General features: G+C 40.6%; 1 protein-coding gene across 1 annotated transcript in view; it reads left to right on the top strand.

The window, feature by feature from the left end:
* The window catches only part of MTMR10 (myotubularin related protein 10), a 41,338-nt gene that overhangs the window by 13,769 nt on the left and 4,358 nt on the right, over window positions 1–23,211 (top strand). Inside the window, exons 3-15 of the mRNA XM_037395350.1 lie at window positions 862–998; window positions 2,130–2,202; window positions 4,353–4,495; window positions 13,633–13,723; window positions 16,192–16,366; window positions 17,301–17,388; window positions 17,565–17,653; window positions 18,642–18,772; window positions 18,898–18,967; window positions 19,158–19,228; window positions 20,110–20,279; window positions 21,570–21,740; window positions 22,657–22,839. Coding sequence (XP_037251247.1) covers window positions 862–998; window positions 2,130–2,202; window positions 4,353–4,495; window positions 13,633–13,723; window positions 16,192–16,366; window positions 17,301–17,388; window positions 17,565–17,653; window positions 18,642–18,772; window positions 18,898–18,967; window positions 19,158–19,228; window positions 20,110–20,279; window positions 21,570–21,740; window positions 22,657–22,839 — 1,592 coding nt within the window. The remainder of the gene's footprint in view (window positions 1–861; window positions 999–2,129; window positions 2,203–4,352; window positions 4,496–13,632; window positions 13,724–16,191; window positions 16,367–17,300; window positions 17,389–17,564; window positions 17,654–18,641; window positions 18,773–18,897; window positions 18,968–19,157; window positions 19,229–20,109; window positions 20,280–21,569; window positions 21,741–22,656; window positions 22,840–23,211) is intronic.

Below are 23,211 nucleotides of genomic sequence, written 5' to 3'. Positions count from 1 at the left end.
ATAGCAGTAGCAGGAGGTGGTTGATTGTGACAGAAGCAAAAGCCCAATACAGGAGCAAAATAAATGACCAAGTTCCTTTCCTGAAGGAAAAATGAAATTACTGTTGAGTTTTCAGAAACCTCTGTTGTGCAACTGAACAGTAACGTTACATATAGTGATTTTCTTCTTAATTGGTCCTCAGTCTCATTTGGCTGTATGCTTTTTCACTTCGTAGCTTATCCCAGATGACTTAGCGTAATTTTTTTCTTCTTCATTTAAATTTTGTTTTACAAAAGGAAATTATTGGTCTCCTTCATTAGATGGTTGCAGTAGAAACTTTGAAATGGCGAGGAATGTTTAATGTGTTTGTGTTCTGGTTTCATTTTTATGAAATCACCTGAAAATCTGTTTATAAATGCAAAACTAGGTGTGGACTGATGATTCTGAATTCATGAAGTTCATAAAACTCTCTAAAGTACTTAACAATAGCCAGTTAATTTCAGTTTTAAAAATCAATGCTAGCTGAAGTACATAAACATATGCCTCTGTTTAAAGGACACTGTTGTCCAAACCAATGACTTTCTCCTAGTGAAGATTTGCAGATTTTGATCTCTGGGTATAAGGAGAGTGGTGTGTGGTTGGTTGTTGGGTGGTTTGGTTTTTTTTGTTGGGTTGTTTTGCTTTTACTACTGCACAGCATTGCCTATTTTGGAATGGCAGTTTTCTTTTTTCCCCTGGAGTGATGTTTACTTAAACTCCAGGTTTACCCAGAAGAGGTAAACAGGTAAAGAGTTAAGGGTTTCTTGGTACTACAGACTTAGGATCGCTGCACATACAAGATTTATATAGGTTTCTCTTTTCCCCTTCCCTTTTCTGTTTTAGGTGAAATTGTGGTCAATGAAGTAAATTTTGTAAGAAAATGCATGGCAACAGATACAAGTCAATATGACCTGTGGGGCAAACTGGTTTGCACTAACTTCAAGATTTCCTTTATTACGGATGACCCAATGCCACTACAGGTTTGTTATTAACTCACGTTGCTGTATCATGACAATAAATGTGATAGGTAAAATGGATTTAATTAAATGTAGTGAGTCTGTCTCATATCTGATGTGATGCCTTCTAAAACAAAGCAGGCTAAATGGTGAAGTTCCACTGTCCTCTTCTGAATGTGTTGCTATTCCATCCCTTCATTGAGAATATCGGAACAGAGCCAGTTTGGTATGGAAGTACAGCCAGCTCTATTTATCTCTTTTTTATCGAGGCTTCATTGGGAAGTGGTTTTGCAAAAGGCAAAGCAGGAATCATATAAAAACATATTTCTCCTTGAAGATGATAATTGCAAATGTTCCTTTGACTAGGCAAGCGTCAGATTAGCAAAGCCTTTAATGCATCCAAGTTTTATTGGCATTACTAATGGAGGACAATGGAACCATGAAATGAGTTTTCATTATAGATGAAGCAACAAGAAAAGGGGAGAAAATAAGCCTTTGTCAAAGCAGAACATGTGACATTCAAAACCTCGATCAGTTTTTGAACAGCACAGCATACAGGACTGTTTGAAAACCAAATTTGTGAGCCGTATTTTATTTTCAATAGAGTTTTCACATTCATTTTGGGCTTTTAAAAGAAGCACACCATTAACTAGGCATGCATGAAGCTCTGAAAGTAGGCAGATGCTTATTCAATAATGGTTAGTAAGTTTGACCACAGCTACTTCAAAAAATTAATTTTTTGACATGAAGTAATTTTCAAAACTCATTTCTAAAAGCTGAATTAGTATTTTTTTTTTGTTCTATGATTACAGTAATAGTTGGAGACTTTTTATGTAATATATATATATATATATATTATACTTCAGATTGTATTGAATTTCTACCAGCAATTTTTGAGGCTAGTAAATTCAGTGCAAGTACTGGGGTTATTTTGCATCCTCTGTGCAGGTTTCTAAACTGTTTGCTGTGCAATTCACAAGCACAAGAGAACTGTTTCCGCAGCCTCAAATTGCTTGTGAGTAGGCCAGGGTGCCACATGTCAGAAAAGTCTAGGCATGCCTGATTTTTATCATCAACATTTCTTCAAAGTTGTTCTCTATATCTGGTTGCGAACTGCAGAACTGCAATTAATGGCTCTGAGTTCATGTGTTTCAGAAATTCCATTACAAAAACCTCCTCCTTGGTGAGCATGATGTCCCGCTAACATGCATTGAGCAGATAGTCACAGGTATGTCCAAAATAGTTAAGTGTAACGAGTGACAGGCTTTACAGTTACTCACTTCTAAACTGTTAACTGCTTGTGATGTGCACGATTGTTGACGCTTCAGGTTTTATGTCATTAATCTTCTATGATTTGAAGAATTTGGTTTAAGATTAGGATAAAAGCATTAAAAGCTCAATAAAACTTGTGGTGCCCTGCAGGAGATGTACTTAGTTGGGTCTTTATATTGATTTTTACATTTAACTACAGTACTGAAGCACCAGGTGTCCCAGGATAGGCACCAGTTCTTACAGCGCAGAATTTTGTTAGCGACTTTTTTGTGTGCAAGCATCTGAACCTCTTCCGTGTAAATACATGAGATTGCAAAAAGCAGTTCACTTACACAATTTACTCATAGCTGGGATATCTGACAGCGTAAATGCTAGAGTTTTCAAGCCTGCGTAATTCTTAGCAAGTTAGTAGCTAGTGGGCTACAAAAATCTACAAATAACAATAGATGTCTTAACTGAAGAAATAACCTATAACATACTTATTTTGAAGAACCAGTTTTTGATAGATACTTGAGGCCGACCTGTTTGTTAAGAAGAACGTTAAGAATAATTAATCTTGTAATTGAAGAATTTCTTATAACTGATAATTTTCCAAGCCTTGATCACAGCATGGGCTGTTAAGTACTTGGTTTTCTGACTGTAGGTAATTTAAATCATTACTTAAAAGTTTTCAGGGCCCAAAGTTTATCCAGTAATCCATTCCGCTCTGGGAGCTGGTTGTAATCACTGTGAAAAGATTAATGTATAGCTGAAGAAGAACATTATGAGGATTTTATTTTTTTTTAAAGAAAGAGGTGCTGTTGACCTGTTATATGGTCTTGCACTGGCCAACATTTGTTGCCCCTTTCCATAAATACCAGGTAGAAGTGACTAAACAGTAGCAATATTGCAAATCTGTTAATTACGGCTTTGTGTGGAGAGATATTTATAAATGGGGTCTTGCAATCTTCTTATTTAACATCTCATACAAATGCTTATATAATAAATACTGCTAAACAGGGGGGGAAGCCAGCCAGCCAGCCTTGAATAATTGTTCTATTAATTATGTCCTCTCACATGAGATGTGTTGTTCCTAAGTGGGAGAGGACTACAGATAGCACTTATTTTAAAACTTGAAGGCTGATAGATCCTAGATGAATCTACTTTCTTGTTTCCCCAAACTGTCAAGTAGCACGAACAGCTGCGGTTTCATTAGAAGAATGGTAGACGTTCTCCAGGAACCCCTTCTGTTCAGCTTTTCCATTGCGGTTTGAAGCTCTTCAGAGGGCGAGGGCAGTATTTCCTGCCACATACTTGAGATTATTCTTTGTTTTTCTGTTACGCAGGTTCACCCTAAATTTAGTGAAACATCAGCTTTTCCTATCAGGAGCTGGGGGGGGTTGTTACCGGTGCTGCAGCAGAGGTTCTTAGTGGCGGGTACACTGAATGGCAACAGCCGCAGGTGTCCCTGAAACACCCGTGTTCCCTGGAAGCACCTAAGTTTAACCAGAAGATACCTGCAACCGGGCAGCTGTGTCAGTTAGTCACTCAGCCCTGTGCCCCACTTCTATCAGTTACCACAAATAAAATCTCTGTGGCTTCTGTGACGCTTACCTTTTGCAACTTAACTTTCTCTGAAAAGGAGCTACATAGGCCGAGAGACGCGGCCTGTCTCTGTGGGTCTAGGCCAGCTGGCAATTGACTGTACTTACATTCTTGAGTTTTATGTAAGAAATAAGGAGTTAAGATTAGTCTTTTTATCCATTAAAAAAAAAAAAAAAAAAATCAGCATATATGCCAATTACTGTGCATCAGAAGGGGATTGCAGCGTACACTACTAACTGTCTGGGAGGAAGAATTGCTTTTGGGAATACTGCATGTTAATGCCTTGTTTGTGAAGTTGTTGATGGGCAAAAATAATCTGGGCATACAGGAAACATTAATTCAGCCACGTGTTTGAAAGGAGGTTGATGAACAGGAGGACCTGTGGGTTGTCTACTCAGTTGAACAGTTAAGATATACTATTAAATGAAAAAGTGGTGCTAGCAGCATTTCTGTGGACGTGAGCCAGTCTTGCGTTGTGTACTTGTAAAACACAGTCCCATAACTTTTGTCTTCTCTTTACAGTGAATGACACCAAGAGGAAGCAGAAGGTCCTTGGTCCCAACCAAAAGCTTAAATTTAATCCAACTGAATTAATAATTTATTGCAAAGACTTCCGTATTGTCAGATTTCGTTTTGATGAAGCAGGTCCTGAAAGTGCAAAAAAGGTATTTTATCTTTTTATGGAATCTTGCCTTGTAGTCATTACATGTAGCAACAGCTGTGCTAATAAATCATTTTATTTTATGTTTTGATAGAGAATTAGCAGGGAAGAATTGCAGATTAATCACATTCCATTAGAGGAGAATTAGCTAGAATTTTAGAGACAAAATTATTAAGTAAAAAAAATTAAGATGATGTTGTTTCTTTTCATATAAGATAAACCTGCATTTCTTGTCAAATCTGTTGTATGTTTAAAAATTACTGATTTATGAAACAAATCTTTTGAAAGATGGGATCAGAATACGGCATTGCAGCTGTACAACAGATGTTTACATTTTTATGGAAAATGTTTGTAACTGATACATATTCTGAAAGTCACGAGCTTTATTTACCCATAGGTAAAGTATACTGTCTTATATATACACTTCACATTTGCTTCACGTAGTGAGTTCTCCAGCGAGCTCTTGGAGTAACCAGTGTGTCTGATCTACATGGAACGATGTGCTCTTTCTCAACATTTATTTGAAAAGTCTCGCATGCTTCTTGACAAGAGGAGTTACTTCTGTCCTAGAAATTTCATTCCTTCCCCAGTTTTAACACTTGTTGTCTTAAGTCTCAACAGAATCGTACATTGCTCTTTAGCCTGGTAAGGTCCAGCTGGTTTCTGCTGTGCAGAGATGGTTGGTCTCTGTACAGCACTGACTCACCAGCTTCCTTGTCCTGGATCTGTGCCCTCAGTTATTCAGAGTTACGGCTCCGCTGACCTGCGTGGCACCGTTCCGTGGCCAGGCATGGCACAGCGGTTGTTTTGTAAGGAATGCCCCAGTTTGCTCGCAGAGCTTAAGAATTCCCCTTCTCATTAGGATAAAGTTTGAGCTTAACCCTGTAAGCCCTAAGACCCATCTGCCCAGACCTAAGTCTGTTTGCATTTATCGGCTGGTGAACCAGCTCATCGCTTCCTCACCTTTTACCCTCTGGTGGAGGTCCAGGAGCAGCCCGGTAATGAAGCTGGCTGTTCTGCCCTTGCTGCTTTTCTCGAGCTCTCCCTGCCTGCTGCCTCTGTGTTTGTATCCTCGTACATCTGGCAATCTTTCAGCCGTCCGTTCCCTTTCCATAGCTTCTCTGGAATCTCCTTGGCGCAGCACTATCTTTATAGCAACTGCTTGTAACTGGCTGTCACAGCTAAGAGGAGTGAGTAGCCTGGAGGAGGGGGGAAGGGAGCGTGAACTCAGCATCTCATTAACACTTGTGCTGCGTTTACTTAGGCAAGAGCAAAAAGCTAAACCTGTTTATGAAGGCGCTTGCTTTATGCATTCATAATTGCATGGTGCAGTGTGGTTTCTGTGGACAGCAGGAACAGCTAGTTCTGGAGATGCAGGGTCTGGGTCTGTGTCACTGTACAGCTGCTGGGGGTGCCCGAAAGTGTACCAGTTGCCATTGTCACATACCAGAAGTCCTGGCTAGAGGAGCGGAAGAAAACTTGTACAAATTGTATCAGCTGTGCAGCTACTGTTGCAGCTTTGATGCATCAAGTAGGTTACTGAAACCTGGTGTGGGTGTACCAGAGAAGCACACTTTCACTGAACGGAGATAAGGTTCCCATAACCTAATGTTTCCACAGTAACATTCTGTTGGCCTTAAAATATAAATGTCTAAAACCGTGAGGTCCTGAGATCAGGTTTCTTCTATCAGGATTTTGGTGGAATTATTTTGGGATGCTGGTGAACATGACTAGTGTGGTCTCACACAGCATATTGTGTGGAGTTATTTTGCTCTCGCTGGCATTTAAGTGGCATGCTATCACCACGCTCTTGAAAGATTTTATCTGGTTTCTGTTCCTGCCCTTCAAGTAGTACATATTGGCAAGGTGGTTCTGATATTTAAAAACAAAGGAAGGTGGTCAGGCCTCCTTATAGCTTTGAAGGGCCTCTTCAATATCTATTTACGTCCAGCTCTTTGTGCCTGAAAACACCGTTAGCTGTCTGCTGGGAAATAATGGTGCGTGCATGACTGTTGTAGGGGGGAGCAAGACTTAAAGTATAGCTGAGTTCTGGTGAGGGAATTCCTGCTCCTCTTCCCGGAGTGGGCTAGCATTGCCTTTGGACTGACGGAACAGTGCAGCAGCAAGCTGGCTGTGGGGGCAGTGGTGCTTGATGGGACGAGCCTGTGGAGATCACCTAGTCCACCTTCCTTTTCAGAGTTGGCAGGATTAGATCAGGTTAGCTGTGGATTTGTCCAGTTGTGTCTTGAAAACCTCCAGGGATGGAGAGCTTTCTCCCTCTGTGGGTAACCTGTTCCAGTTCTGCATGTTTTTGCAGATGTCCAGCTTGTATGTCCCAAGATGAGACTTTGGCTGCTGCCCATCGTGTCACCTGGCAAGACTGAGCCTGTAGCTACCTTCATGGTAGTGGTTTCCTGCAGGCTCATCAGTGCACAGCTAAATGAGCCTGGTTTCTTCAGAAGATGTACTGCAAGACCATAGTCATCTTGGTAGCCCACCACTGGACCCCCTCCAGCTTCTCCTCTTCCCTGTTAAACCAGGGGCCTAATCTCCAGTAATCTCTCTGAGGAAAAAAATCAAAAGAATTGTCAGTTTTGTCTTTTTTTCCTCACAAATTTGCTTCTGCTCATTTTGGAGCTAGATATGAAGACCTCCCGTGTCAAAAATGAATTGAACAAATTATGCTTTTGTGCTTTACGGAGGTTTTTTAGGGTGCTTAACATTGCAAAACTTCAGAACTCAGGATGTCTTGGAATCGGTGAATTGTGCAAGGTCTAATTAAAATCATGTCTGAAGTTTTTATGACAATTATTTTCAAACGAGGTTTTTTTCACTTACTGTTTTTAAAATAAGCAGAAGGGAAGGCGATGTCACAGTTGGTATTGCAGTCTCTGTTCTGCGAAGCCAGAGACCTGCAGGTTGGTGCTTGGGAAACCATGAACGGCTCCTTTAGCAAACCTCACATAAATACAGTCAGCTCTACAAACTGGAGCAGGGAGATTTCTAACTAAATGTCATCCTGGTAATACAGAGGAGTATCGTCCTATGAGTAAAGCACAGGTAGGTTAAAATGCCAACTGAAATACACACTTCAAACTATAGGAGTAGAAATGTCTCGTAACTTGTTGCCAGATACCAGCAAATGTTCTGTTCAGAGCGATGGCTATAGAAATAAAAAAGAATACACTTGGTAATTACTATTTTAAAGTGAACTTTAAATGTATGGAATAGTTACAAGGAGAGCAGATACGAACCTTATACAGTTCAGTAATTTGTTTCCTGCATAGTTCCTTGGATGCAGTGGAAGTGCTCCACTACGTTCAGTTCCATGAATTGGCGTCGGCAGAGAGAACGTGAGCTGTTCCTGAGGAAGCGTCTGTGTTTACCGAACAGGGCATGAGGGAGAATAATCCTTACTAATTAAGCTGCTTTACTGGAATAGAGAGAATTCTGAGTCTCTTCTTGGTAGTAAGTGTGAAAAGGAGGATCCAAGTTTGAAAGCCGTCGGGCTCCAGACGTGGATAATCTGACTTGATCACAGACGTGATGCATGGGTAATATTGGTAGAACATTCAGAGGTGGTTTTCTCTACCTTTAAGCAGAAAGAAATTGTAAGAACACATTGAATTTTGAGGTGAATTACTTTATTTGGGGGTAAATTAGCATGAGGCAGCTTAAAAATCAATTCTGTTTAAAAAAATACCTTCAACATCAGTTGCAGCCAATACATGCTAATAAAATACTGTCTCAACATTACTCAGTCAAGTAAATATTTTCTTCTTCATTTTTATTAATGGATATTTGGGAGTTAAGAGTTTAAGGAGTAATAGAGAGAATGGAAACTTGCACTCCTCACAGTTTAGCAGTTTAATCGTGTTTTGTCTCTAGGCTAAAGCCATAGAGTCTCCGAAGGAAGGAAAGCCAGATGGGTGTGGGAGGAAGCGGACGACGGGGAAGCAAGGGCAAGCACATTGGGGAAGTCTTAAGTTAGGCAGTGTGAAAGAAGCAACATTTCACATTCCTTAAAGGAAAAGGAGTGATTTTGATCCAAAAATTGCAATGAACGGTCAAACTGAAACCTGCTAATTTCTGGCCGCTACAGTACTTGATATTAGACTCAGAAATTAGAGTATATGGAAAGGTGAGGCTTTAGCTCTTATGATTGTGAGATGATGGATAGCGTGTTGCCTCACCACACGTACGAATCTTGGCAGTGCACCACGATGGCACACACCCTGTAATCTCCTGTTTCCTAAATAGATCTCCATTTTCTCCGTCACTTTCTCTTCTAGAACTCCCTCGCTTCTTTTCCTTCAAGAAGCTTCTTTAAACGAGTACGAGAGCAGTTTCGTACGAGAGAAACACATGCTTAGTGAAAACAGAAGGAAATTTATTTATCTCAATCTTGTTTCCTGTGCAATCGAAACTAGCCTTTTCAGACGTCATAACACTTGGGATGGAGTGGAACAATTTTTTCCTAATTGTTATGAAGAATAATATGAAACTCAGCTTAGGACAAACGATCCTGACCTTTTCTAATGCTTCCCCACAACCCCCAAACAAACAAACCCAAACCCCTTCTGTATTACCTTTTTCTAATTGTTTATACAGATGGCAGAATTGGTCACCTTTATGGTCCTTGGAGAGGGATTGGAGGGGGTAAAGAAAACTTTTTTTCAGAAGTGAATTTATCTAAAATTTATCTATTTTAAAGAACAGCAAGGTATTTCTTTTAAGGCTTAGGAAACCTGTACTTAGAATTCAAACACATTCTCCTACAAACAGGGATTCATCTACCTAAAATGTTTACTTCAGCTTCTGAAATCCTTATACTGTTTCCTCTTTGTGTAGATTACTCGTACTCAAACCAGATTAAGAATACTTAATTTAAACATATAGTGAGTATGGGAATTCTTGTAGAGGGAGAAAAGCAGTTCTGCGTTAGACAATTCACAGTGTGGCAGCGAGCAGAATGGGCGTGATGGTCAGGGCTGAAAGGCTTGCTACCTGAAAGCTGGTTTTCTGGAGAAGACTTCCTGCCCAGGAAGATGAACAAATTCTGTCTGTGGGACTTGATTTGGTCCTGGTTGCACAACTTGGTACTACAGGTGTCTACTCGGAACAGGAATTGCAGTAGCAGGGGAGAATGGTACCCTCCCAGGGACTTGGAGACAGACCGCCTGGCTCAGGCAAGGAGATGAAATGCAGGGCTGTGAGAGCTTAGTGCGCCTTAAATATGACGGTTCCAAACTCTTTTCTGAGAGCATTAGCAATATTTTGAAGCTCTTGTCCTTGGTAAAATTCCTGTTGAAGAAGAGGAGGGCTTGCCCTGAACGTATATTTATTTGTCTCGGGCAGGGGTTGAACAGGGGACACTGACACAGGGAAATGGCCTTTGTGCTACGAAATAATTAGAGCCATTGTGTTTACGGCTTTTAATAAATGAACTTCCCAACAAGCAGGCTATTCTCTTGTTATTTGCCTAAGCCTAAATATCTTCAGCTTTACACAATTGAAAATTGGCAAGAATACCAAACATTTTTCAGTTTGATATGAGAACATTTCCTGTAAAACATGTTTGTCTTCCAATTTAAGAGCTTTCTGCTTATGGTGATGATCTGCTGAGATCTATGGAATGTGCTTGTCTTTTGAAACCTTCAGACAATAACACTACTACATGGATTTAGTAAGGAATAAACTGAAAATGATTATGGCTTTAATATTTGTTTAGTGAGTGAAATTTGTCTAAAGTGTAAAAGTGAAGGTGGTAGCAGAATTATTTTTTTTTTTTTTTATAGCAGAGAGGTCGGTGCTGGGCCTGTGTTGTAAGCTGCAGGTGGAGTGTTGCACCCCTGCAGGACCTGGTGCTGCGAGTCATGTCTGTTCTTAGCTGCTGGAATCAAACCCACAGCTGTGGTCTCATTTTCTTGGGGAACCAGAGCTGAATGCTCGCTGGCTCCCCTCACCCATGTTTACCCCCCTTAACACAGCACACACGTACTCTCTTTCGCAAATGTGGCAAGTAAATGGCAGGGATTTCAGCCGCTGCTTTTAAAAATAGGTTTTGCTGTGTTTCTGTTGTGTTATTTGGCAGCACAATGGAATTTTTTTAATGTCTTGCAGTTCATCCTCAAGTCTTGAGAGCAGATCAGCAGAGTAAAAGGCTTTCATCTCTCACTCCTGTGAACGAAGATGAGGAGTAGCTCTGTTAGTTAGTGAGAAGTTACATAAAAAAATGGAAGTCAAAATGTGTATGTACGCAGATTTCCATTTTGTTTCCTTGTGAATGACAGGCCATGTCTGTTAAAGTGGGCAGGTATTATGGAATAGCTGGTGGCTTCAGCTTTGATTTGTACACTACAATCACAAGATTTAATAGAATGTGCATGGCTTCCAGTTACTTCGTGGTGGTTATTAAAGTTTTACCAAATCCTGGGTATAAGCTTGCAAACGCTCATTTGGAAATTCATGCTAGACCATTTCCCAGTGACACTTTTATCACTTGGGTTTTTCGGGGGGTGGGGGGGTGGGGGTCTGTCCCACCCACCCACCTGGACTGTCCTGTATTCCATTTTTTTTGGAGTTTCATTGTGGAACTGAAAGTGTGGGGAGAGAAGTTAAAGCAGCTGTTCTTCTAAGGCTCGATAGGAATTTTTTTCTTGGGGAGTGTTTGTGAAAAAAACACACATTTTCAACTCGTTAGTCTACATTCATTACTGGTTTTACAGCTAATGAGGAAAGTCCCCATCAAAAGCCAAAGTAAATTAAAATATGGTGAAGGTTCCATAATGCCGCGTGTATCACATACAATGCCTTTCTCCATGCAGAATTTAGCATAAGTGAGCTCTGAAGTTTTTCTGTAGTGGTGCAATGCTGCCAGTAGAAGTATTCTTCCAACTGTGCCGTGCAACTCCTCCTTTATGTCTATGACAATAAGACTTCCCTTCACTAACAAAAGCAATTTCTTGGATGCACAGAATGTTTTTCAAAAATAATATCCAAAACTGCCCAACGGTCAAGTAAGTTGTATCAACATGTTGTCATAAAAAAGTCATGGAGAGTTGAAGGGAAGGAAGAAAATGGAAAGGAAAAACGTTAGGTGATAATAATGTGAACTTATACTTTGTCTTTGTCCCTAATTAGAAACTTCTCACGTGGAATTTCTGTATCTGAACATGTAGGATAGGGTTTTGTGTTCTATAATGTCCTTTTCATTACGTATTTTCTTTAGAGATAAGGCAGGTACTTTTCAGTAAAAGAAAGAAGCAGATACTGAGGGAAGAAGGCAAAGCTAAAGACTCCAAATCAAGTCCTAAAATTTGGAGAATAACAGTGCCAATCTCTGCTTGAAAGGTTTTTTTCTTCCTGAATTTGATTCTTTTACATATTAGGGGTTTTGTCAAGTCTTTTGTATTTAGTAGTGAATATCCACATTTAAAGAGACAAAGGCTGGCAAAGCTATACTGTGTTGAAATCTAGCATCTAATACTAAACCGTGTGCTGCACTCTTAATTTTAATAATCTTAGGGTTCTACCAAGATGAACAGTTTTTATGGGTAGAAAAGCAGTTGCCTGTGTGATGCTGGTCCTGAGACTGTTGCAAAGAACACACAGACTCTAGGCAAGACTCTTGTTGTGGCCCCAGTTAATCTATTTTTAAATCCAGGCTGAATTTCCCTTCCCAGGGCAGGGCTTGTGACTCAGCCTGGTTAAACCTGATTAATGCATCGGGTTGTCAGAGGCGGCGCTGGAGCCTGCTGCAAACTTGCAGGCATTTGGACTTACGGCTGGATTTCTTTTGTGAATGAAGTCCAGTCATCTGCGACAGAACTCAAGAGCGCTAGGTCAAAATGTAATGAAACTGACTTCTTGCTACCCTCAGAAAGTCTGGCTGATCTTTCAGTTCTGGAGATCAGCTGGGGATTGGGAAGAAGGTGATTACTGGCATGTTTAATTAACTGTATAATAATCCCACACACACTTGGCAAAAGGACCTACCCTGAAAACTCACTTTCTGTTGAAATCGAAGATGGATGGAGAATCCTTGGCCTGCCGTTCAGCTGGCAAACTGCAAGTGACTAACATGACAATTACTTATTTCCAAGTAACTTGGGGGGCAAAGCTGTTCTTTATTATCAAGCAATTTGCTTTTCCTTTATTTTCATCAATGCCCTTCATAATTTTGGAATACAAGTTAATGAGATGCAGGATTGATGTAGGTCCTGGAAGTCTTCAGAGAGCAACCTCTTGTTTTCCTGTCCAAGAGCAGAAATTTTTGAAGGTAGAGTTGTTGATAGCACAGACTGGTAAGCCTGATGCCTACATGGGGTGAATCGGTGGAAAAGATGATAAAAAATTAACTCAATACAAACTCTTGGTTATATATGATACTTCAGGGAAGAACCAGTAGGGCTTTTGTAAAGGGAAGTTGCACTTCAAAAAACTCTCGGCCCAGCTGACACTTTGTAGAAGAAATACTTGTCAAGTGCTGTTGAATACTGCCGTCGGGTTTGAATTCAGGAAGTCCCTGTACTGTCAACTGGTGAAAAATATCCTAGTAAAATTTCATTGCACACTCGCTCTGGTTTTGCCCCCTTTGCTGAGCACTGATTGCTGGCCACTGTCAGGAGCTGGACCTTCTGAACTGCCTCAGTATGGCCCTTCTTCTGTTGTTATGCGACGCTGATAAGTACTCTTTATTTTACAAAAATGGATTATTTATCAAAAGACTAATTACAACTGAAATTTTGCTGTACTGTGATCACCACCTGTGTGTTGTGTTTCTTTTTCTGTTCTCCTCCTTACTTCTAGGTGGGGGTGAGCAGGCACAGCACAGAGCTCCAAGTCCTTGCTTGTCTCTGTTGATGCAGAGCATCGTGTTTAGGGATGCCAGCTGCAGTCTTGCAAAAACTTAGTCCACCCTTGTCAGTTAATCGTTCTTGATAGATGGTTATGAACTCACCTACTGTGATTACAGTAACGGTCTTTCAGCAACTACATTTAAGTACATAATTCACTCATCTCAAATAAAATACAGAAATCAGAAGACTGATTTTTAACTTCTGCGTATTTCATGCTGTCATAATTAAGGGCAATAAATTTTATGTCTGTAAGTAACAGTAATAAATGTTTCTTTCCTAGGTGTGCCTTGCAATAGCTCATTACTCTCAGCCAACGGATCTTCAGCTTCTCTTTGCATTTGAGTATGTTGGGGAGATATATCATAATCCAGGTAAGTGTGAAAGTATTTTGATTATTTTGTTTCCTGTTTCATAATACGTAATTTTAGTAAGACTTCTGTCTAGAAGCAGTGGCAAAAAGCATTTGAGGCTTTCTCCAGGGGTAATAAAATTGGCTTGTCCTGCACCCAACCTCTTACTTACAGTTATAAGTCACTCATTGTGATAGACATTAATGACCAAAATTGAAAGAAATGTCTTTCCTGTCTGAAACAAAACAAAACTACCTATGTCAGCACTTGTGTCAGCATGAATACTCATATTTCTCAATTCACGCTTCGATCCTCCTATTGTATGTCTATATTGGTACTCTAGGTGCCTAGCTAATCTCCCATCAGGCAGGCTTGTTCACCTGCCCTTCTTTTGGGAATAAGTTTCTCTTCTGGTGGTATTGCAGGAGGATTTGTGCAACTTGGGACTCCATACCTTCTTTCGTAGAGGCTTACTAGGCAGTTCTTACCACCCAAAACCTCCACCACCCCTGCTGAGTTGGAGCACACCCTCTCTGCTCAAGGCCAATCTCCAACTGAACCTTGTCAGTTAGGTAAGCCTGAAAAAGATGCCTTTGGAACTTCATTTCTAGTGTAATGCTGTGCGGTCACTGCTTAGTGTTCCCCAGCCAATACACAGCTGAAGACCATCAGTTCTGGCGTCACAAGCCTCCAAATAAAGTGCCATTGATGTAGCTCTGTGGTACTGAAATATTTACTCAGCAGCTGGCGTGAGAAGCCACTCATCTGCCTGTTACAAAACTCGAATGTTGTGGAATTACGAGCCTAGGCCTTCAGATCTGCACAAAAATGCATGTTTTTCATGCAGGTGCCTACATGACTGCCCTGTGCGTGCACAAGAATAAGTGTGCATGTGATTACGTTGCAGACGTGTTTTCTTACACTTACAATTTCTTACCTGATAAAAGTTGGGCGGTGATTAAGGTCCATGCACTTTAGCATTATATAGGGCTAGGGAGGAAGCCAATTCGCAGATAAAATTACAATAAAATATTAAAGTGGAGTGTGAACAAAATGCTAGTCTGTCACAAAGTTACCTTTACTTGTCCTTAAAATGCCATTTGCTGTATGGAAAAATACCTAGTGGAAGAATTGCATAAGGTGGGTAAAAAAAATGCTGTTCCTCCAGAGCAGCAGACCAGAATGGCAAAATGTAGTTGTTCTGCTGTGCTGCAGTTGCTGGAGAAAAGAGTTTGAAATACTTCTGGTTTGGGTTGGGGAGGTGGTGGCGGTGGTGTGAACCCTGATGTTTGTAGCATAGATCTCTGGCTTTGCTCTTGCCACCCCAGCGCTGTGTTTTACGGCACTCGGTGCCTGCTAGTCCCGCTAAAGTAAAAGCTGAAACACTGTCTTTGTGCTTCTTGAGGAACATAACGAGCCTGCATCGCTCCGGTGTGTATGTACATCGTTTTTTCCCAGGCTGTACTTGCTAATTATAGATTCTCCCACTGAGCGGTAAAATGCTAACGTGTTCTGGTAATTGCCATATTTCTCTGCATACTGTCTTTGAACAACCATTTAGTTCCGATTGAGTCCAGTTTTCTTCTGCAAAACATAGGTAGTCTGACTCCTAGTGCAGGAATGAAGTTGATAGACACAGAAAGTAGAAACTGCGATCAGGGAGGTGACAGTCGAGCCGTAACGCTGCCTTCTGCTTTCTTTGGGTAGGCACTTGCATCTTCACAATCTCTTGCTAAAGCCTGGAGCTTTCATGGGGGAGTTTATCGTAGGGTTGAGTCTCAGTTTATTTCCTTACATCTACAAATTTACTTCCAAGTGTCAAGAAACAAAATCTAGTCTCCTCAGACGTAACTGCCTGCCTCCTTGGCACCTAAAGAATGCCCAGCAAAGGAGACCCTTCCCTATTAGTAACGTACTATCGAATCTTCTTGGTCCCTAGCCACAAAATAGTAGGCCATCTTTTTGTGTCCAGGTAAATATATATAAAAACATCTATTTTGACCTGGCCTTCTGTTTATTATATTTGCTGTTAATACAGCAGTCATGTAAAGCTGTTGAAATGATGTAATTTAGATTTTTCTTTCTTTATAAGGTACCTAATTAAAGGGTAGCCTGTAAAGAGTTCATGTTTTTACAATGTTGCTGACTTTGGCACGTTGAAAAGTCCCGTGACTGCAGGTAACATCCGTTCTTCAGTGTTAGTATGGTTTGCTTTCTGTCGAGGAGCACAACGTACCAATTTTATGTTGCTTCTCTGTTGAAACAGCAAGAAAAAATACATTGACATCCTCATGTATCTCCAAGCTGTCATTAAATCGCTGATCCGTTGCAACACAAGGATAGGTAGTGTTAGTCCTTATGCTGGAGGTAGTGTTAGTCCTGATGCTGGTGGCTCATCCTTGTAATCAGGAAGGTGAAGAGTTTGATTATTTTTTTTTTCATTTCTTTTTTTTTCTCTTTTTGTGCATTGATGAATTTTCTTTTCCTAGCAAAGAAGGTGAATGGAATAGACCCAGGAGGTGGTGGTGGTGGCATCGGCAGTGCCAGTGGTCAGCAGACACCTTTGTTCGAAACTTACTCTGATTGGGATAGAGAAATCAAAAGGACAGGTGCCTCAGAGTGGAGAGTTTGTTCAGTCAATGAAGGTTATATGATATCTACTTGGTAAGTTTCTTTTGCAACATGAGTAGAAGAAAACAGGGCAATTATACTGTCTTTCCCGTCTCCTCTACCAGCGCCTCCATCCTACCTAACCGTGCCCTTCACCTCTTAAATGTACCGCTCTCCGGAGAGGCCCTTGCCTGAAAGATACCCTGCAGGTGTTTTCGTTAAAGGAAATGTTGTGGTTTGGCATCTGTTGCTTTCATGGTTTTGTAGTTCCCTCTGAAATGTGCACCTTTCTAAACAAGCACTGCTGAGCTGTGCTGACGATAATTAAATCACGCAGAAGCACAGGACAGCCGGTTAGCACTGCGGTATTAGGGGCTGGTGCATTATCGCTTAACAGAGTTGCAACAAGAGCTGAGCTGGTAAGATGTAGAAGAATGGCTGCAGAAGCATGGCCTTAGAATCTCTGAAGATCTGCACAATCCAGGCCTGGTATTAGAATAGGCCTGTAATCAGAATTGTACTGAAGTTGCTGTGCTGAAGTTAACAAGAAAGGTAGCCTTGAGCTGTTCTTGAATCCTGAGACCAAGTAATTATGTTGTGCCAACAGGCCGTGGCTGTAACAAGCTACAGCTGCTGGGAAAGCAGGTGCAGGGCCAAGAAAGATAGGGACCGGTATGGGAAAATAGGGAGTAACAAACTACAAGGCTGAAGCACAGCAACACAATTAGCCACATGGATAGAATGCTTATTTTAGTCATGATAATTAGGGGTGTGAGAACCGCGCGCGTTCAGAGACTACTAACCGATTATATTTCTGCTTTACGAATACGCATGTGTATCGGTTCTATATAAGTAGTGTTAGAAACTAATAAAGTTGAGCAAGATGCATAACTCATATTGAGCGCCTTCTTGACTCCGGCGAACCCTTCTTCCAACAGTAAGATATTTAGGGAAAAGTAACCTTTTGTATCCTCTTTTTTTCCCCAAGCCTTCCAGAATATTTTGTGGTTCCATCTTCCTTAGCAGATCAAGACCTTAAGCTGTACTCCTACTCATTCATTGGGAGACGCATGCCAGTAAGTATAGTCTTTTTTCTGTTACTGTTCTTGATCATTGTACAATATTAATCTTACAGATACGTTTGCCAGTTAACACAGTTTTATGTGTAGCATTAAGAAAGTTTCTACAGAATAACACTAACCTGCATTATTTTGTTGTTTCTTCTGTGTTTTCCACCCCCACCCCCCATTAGTTATGGTCCTGGAATCATCCTAACGGGAGTGCCCTTGTAAGAATGGCCAATATTAAAGATGTATTGCAACAAAGAAGAATTGATCAGAGGTGAATGATTAGTTATGTTATTCTTTATAATCAGATGCGTAGGATAACACAAGTGGTGGCTACATGTGACAAACAGCAGCATTTGGTAATTGAGAGGATACTCGCTTCATGATGTTGTAGTGCAATAGCTTTTTGAGAGACTGTTCTCTGAATATAGTTCTGGCACAATTTCTATTCAAGGTCCACTTCAGTTTCAATTACTCAATAATTTTCAACTTTTAAGAGATATTTATTTTTCAGGTGGCTAGAACTTGATGATAAAAGGATCAGACTTAATCTTTTCTATTGATGTTACTGCAATACAACTTACGTTGGTAGAGATTTTCTTAACCTGCTTCAGCAAGATACAGTAAAAATTATTTATTTGTGGCATTGGGGAATACAGTTCTATAGATTTAGTGCCACGGTGCACTCAGATTTGTTATTCAGTGTCCTTGATGAAAGATGAAGGCACTTAGAGCCTTGCTTAGGTAGTTTATTAGCTTGGTAGTTTTTGTGCTTTGGTGTAATTTGTAGGGTGACTTTTTGGAGTAGTGCAGGCACTTGCATTTTGTGTGTTAGGCTGGAGCTCTTGAGTTCTATTTGTGAAACCTTGTCAGTTTCCTGGCTTTATAAACTTATATATATGTTCTGCTGATTTAGCATAGGTAAGTCTTACTAAAAAATATTGGAAAATTAAAAACGGAATAGAGCTACCTAACTGGCAGTCAGCCTCAGAGTTTCCCAGATTTGTTTTAATGACCCAGCATTTCCATTTTTTTGTTTGGTAGCTAGCAGATACCAAAAATATCTGAGTCAATAGCAGCTTTGTGGTAGGAGCAACACAGTGCCTGAATAGAAACTAGACAACTTCTTATTTTTTTTCTTTTAAATAAGGTGCATGTTTTCTCTCGTTTTAGTCATTTGCAGTTAAAGACTGTTGGATGTTTCTTGAAAGACTGTTTCTCTCCCCCCAATAACAAAATGGCTGATTCTTTTTCTTACTTAGGATTTGCAATGCAATAACTCGAAGCCATCCCCTGAGAAGTGATGTTTACAAATCTGATCTGGACAAGTGTCTCCCCAACATCCAGGAGATCCAGGCTGCACATATCAAACTCAAACAGCTGTGTGTTAATGGTAGGCTGCACTGTCCTTCTTTCATGGTGGTTATTTTGCTGAAATACAACAAAATCTACTAGATCTGGCTAACAGGAGTAGGTATTTGAAGTTGTTTTGTAATGTAATTACTTTCTTTGTTGTAGAGCCTTTTGAGGAAACTGAAGAGAAGTGGCTGTCCTCACTGGAAAATACTCACTGGTTAGAGTACGTAAGGTTTGTATCATGAACAAAACGATTAATGAAATGTGAAAAACTCCCCAGTGTAAATAAGTGCTGAATCAGTTGAAGGATTCTCTCTTTGAATATATGAGTTAGGTAAATACAGATATCCCACCTATTTTTTTCTTCTAGAGCGTGAACCTGTCACATTAACTGTTGTATCACTTTTTTTTTTCCTGTCTAGATCATTTCTTAAGCATTCTGCTGAGCTTGTCTATATGATGGAGTGTAAGCATGTTTCTGTAGTTCTACAAGGTAATACGACCATATAGCATGCTGTAATCTCTAGCAGTAGTACAATAACGTAGAGAAACACATTTAGATAAAATCAACTGTAATCTTTATACATAAACCCCTTCGCTTCTAAATACTTTTGTCATTTGAGGAACTAGAAAGGAAAATTAATTTTGTTATGCATCTGAACTGTAGTATAGTCCCTCATGTCAGACGAATATTTAGCTTTGAGTTTTTGTGGTTTTTATTCTGATAATGATATGATAAAACCAAAACCGAAGGGTGAATGTTTGTACTGTGTTAACTGGGCTCATACTCCTGGCATAAGCCAGACCAGTTTTATTCAGAGGTCCTGGATGCAGAAGTATTACACTAACAGTGGCTGCTGTTGTGTAAGTGCAAACAGATATTGCAGAAAAAAGATGCTGAAAAACTTGCTTATGTCAAGATCAGAAACTGTTCAACTTCTGTCATTTTTACAAGGCCTGTTCAGCTAACGTATCCCACTCTCCCCATATAATGGCCTTCCAAAAAGAGCTTCAGGGTGGAAAGTATGTTGAAAATTTAAGCATAAAGGCCCTCCTTCTCAGCACATCTTGGTTTAAATACCAGGCGTTTGGGTGGGTATTTTGGCCCTGATGAATACATTGTTGTCCTGGGTACTGCAGGAACCTTTTCTGTAGTGTGAGTCTCAGTGAAGGAAAAAAAAGAAAAAAAAGGTGATTTTTTCTTTTAGTTTCTTTTGAAACCATGAGAACAAGTACAGCAGTGAAAAGCATGTTTTAAAAGAAATTTAAAGAAAAACACTACACCTAGTTGCCACTTTTTGCTCTTTGAGATGTGATTTTGTGTATGTGCCTATATATGTTATTTATTTCACACGTTCTGTATGTTATTCACAGAGGAAGAGGGACGGGACCTGAGCTGTCTTGCTGCTTCTCTCATTCAAGTCATGCTGGATCCCTATTTTCGAACAATTGTTGGATTTCAAAGCTTAATACAGAAGGAATGGGTCATGGCAGGATATCAGTTTTTAGACAGGTGTAACCACTTAAAGAGATCCGACAAAGAGGTAACAATGAATGGCGTTTGCGTGTGTAATAGTATCGGGTTAATATCAGCCTGAACGTTTGTTCACACAGAAATCTGAAAGTAAAAGTATTTGTTAATACTTCCAAATCTCACGGAACTAATGTCAGAGAAAATGAGTCTTTGTCCAGGATAGAGATATATTTTATTTATCCTCTGTAGCCACACAGATTCAGTGAAACACCAGGTGCAATCAAATGTTGCTGGGTTTTGTGTTGCTGCAAAAGGAAAAGGTCCCGCTGTCATGAATGCTAGCACAGCCCACGTTTTACATTGCGATAAGGAGTGAGTTTGGAAGGGGTCGGTTGATTTATTTGTTTTACCAAGGGTGTGTTTTCATCCTCGGTTTTTTGAACGCCCAGTTGTATCAGTTTGCAGTACTGTTCAAGGTGCTGAGCTGACTGTAGCGTTATGAACTGATGCACAGCTGCCCAACAGATTAACAGAGGGTAGCACAGGGCTCGGTGTTCAGGATTTCCAGCTGATCTTACTTGGCCGCTTCATTGCAAGGGAGAGACTTGTAATGGCAGTTGGAAAAATAGAGGACCCTGGGTTAGCAGCCTTTTCCAGGGACGATGCTGAAGAGTAACACAAAAGCGGTGGAGCCAGGCGATAAACGGAGGGCACCGAGCACTAAGCAGGGAAAATGCATGGAGGGATAAAGAAACCGAAATAGCAAGGGAGAAATAACGAGAAAGGAAATAATTTGAGCCTAGGAAAGGATAGACAGAAAAGTGAAACTGGCAAGAGGAAAATATTTCTAAAACTTTATATAAATGATAGTTTAGACTTCTGCCAGCCGTGGGCCACCGTGGAGTGAGCTAGGAAGTTAATGGGGCTGAATTCAGCTCTCCGGTCATTTCAAACAAGAAGGAAGTAGATGCGTTGTGAAAATGAGGCCACGCAGTAAGGAAGGGTCACTCAAGCACTAATTTGGAAATTCTGAGGATGGCAGAAAGCATTGTTACAGCTACGTGAGCATGAAGAGAGCCCAGGAGAGAACTGACTGGCTTCTTACACAGAAGGGAAAGCTGGGGAAGGTAACACCGGGAAAGCCAGTTGACGTATTTGCTTGTGAAAGTGGCTAAACAGGAATACAGGGTGTTACAGTTGCATAAAATCATAAAAAATACAGTACTCCAAGTACTTCACCTTGTTGAGGAATGTACCAGACATAGAGCTGAATACCCTAATGGGGCGCTAACCACAAGACATTGGTATGACCAGGGAAAAGTGGGTGTTAAATCTAATAGCTCTCTGTTTCTTTTCCCAGTCTCCCTTGTTCTTGATGTTTCTTGACTGTGTTTGGCAGCTGCTAGAACAATACCCAGCAGCCTTTGAGTTTTCTGAAGTGTACTTGACCATCTTGTACGACAGTGCACGCATCTCACTGTTTGGCACTTTCCTTTTCAATTGTCCTCACCAGCGAGTAAAGGAAAGCACTGTGAGTATGGAGCATTACACCTACTAAGAGACTTCAGCATGCCTTTCTGGAAATAACGTCATCTCAGCTAAATAGTATTGCTTTGTATTTTTCAAAATGTCATGCTCTCTTCGGGGCAAAATATTCAGCTCCCCAGATGAACATGATCAGAGTGTCCTTTCAGGTGATCTTTGCATAGATAGTAACTACCTATTAGTAGACCTATTAGTAGAAGAATGTCTGTTGAATACCACCCCCCGCCCCCGAAAAGCATTGTTATTGTGTACGTTATTGTTTGTATTCCTCTAGGAAACAGATTTGTGTCTGGAACTGATAAAGCAGAATGACAGGCAATAAATAGAATTTCACACTCCAGGCAAACTTTGAAATCTCTTGATATTAATTGTTTAAATAGTTGGAAGAAACTGCGTAAAGTTCAGATAGTGATGCACAGTGAAGGTATTTAGAAAAGTGAACACTTACATTTTTTTTTTGAAAGCTGGAGCTTATCAGAACTGTGTGTAGTAAACATTTGATGGGTGATAAAAGTAAAACTTTATTTTGTTAAATATTTCCCCTTTAAAGTTGGGGGTAGCTAGCTTACAAAGAAGTAGAGCATTGAGGGACCATTAGTGTATTCTCAGAATAATAGTTGGGGGGGGTTAGGAGTAAACAAACGAACAATGTAATGTCATTGAAGGTAATTTTTGCCCAGTAGCATTACTCGTAACTCTGCATTGCTCAAGTGGAGGAGAGAGCAGAGCAGTTGTCCCCAGCAGCAGACTGTCTTGCTGCTCTGTTGCTTTGATCTGCAGCCACCTCCAAATTCTATCCCTGCTCTTCTTTGCCCAGTAGTTATGCACTGGTTTATAGTTAAGATTTGTGAATAAGCCCGTTTTCTTTGATTTTCATGTGCCTGAACGTTAACTTCTTGCAGGAATTTGCCATAAGCAAAAATATTCAGCTGGGTGATGAGAAAGGCCTCAAATTCCCTTGTGTTTGGGACTGGGCTCTTCAGTTCACGAGCAGGGATCGCCTGCTCTTCCACAACCCCTTGTACATCGGCAAGAGTGCACCATGTGTACAAAACGGAGCAGTGAAGACTTTCAAACGCTCAAAGGTAACTATAGCGATGCCTGTCGGTGAATGGACTGTTTCTGTGCTTCACCCTGGGGCGTTAGTGGTTAACGGGTGAGAGTTATACAGGGCTTCACGCCCTCCGTTTAGCAACAGGAATGTTAATTCTCTCAGCTTCCCAGCCGAAAGAAATGATCTTCTGTAGAAGTAAAGATGTAGGTTGTTGAGCCTTGTGTTCCAGGACACCTGCCGATACGGCTGAGCTCACTGCCAACCTGGCATTATTCCACCTAAGAAGTGAGGCCATGCCGCTTTTTCCCCCCGGGGTTGTCATGTTTTCCAGTGAATACTGATTAATTCAACCATTCCTTGTTTTAGAAAGTCTAGAACACATATGTATTTCTGTAAAGGCCAC

The sequence above is a fragment of the Falco rusticolus genome, chromosome 7, assembly GCF_015220075.1.
Source record: "Falco rusticolus isolate bFalRus1 chromosome 7, bFalRus1.pri, whole genome shotgun sequence".
Lineage (NCBI taxonomy): Eukaryota > Metazoa > Chordata > Aves > Falconiformes > Falconidae > Falco > Falco rusticolus.
Note: the sequence above shows the minus strand (reverse complement) of the source record. Positions and strands in the feature narration are given on the sequence as shown.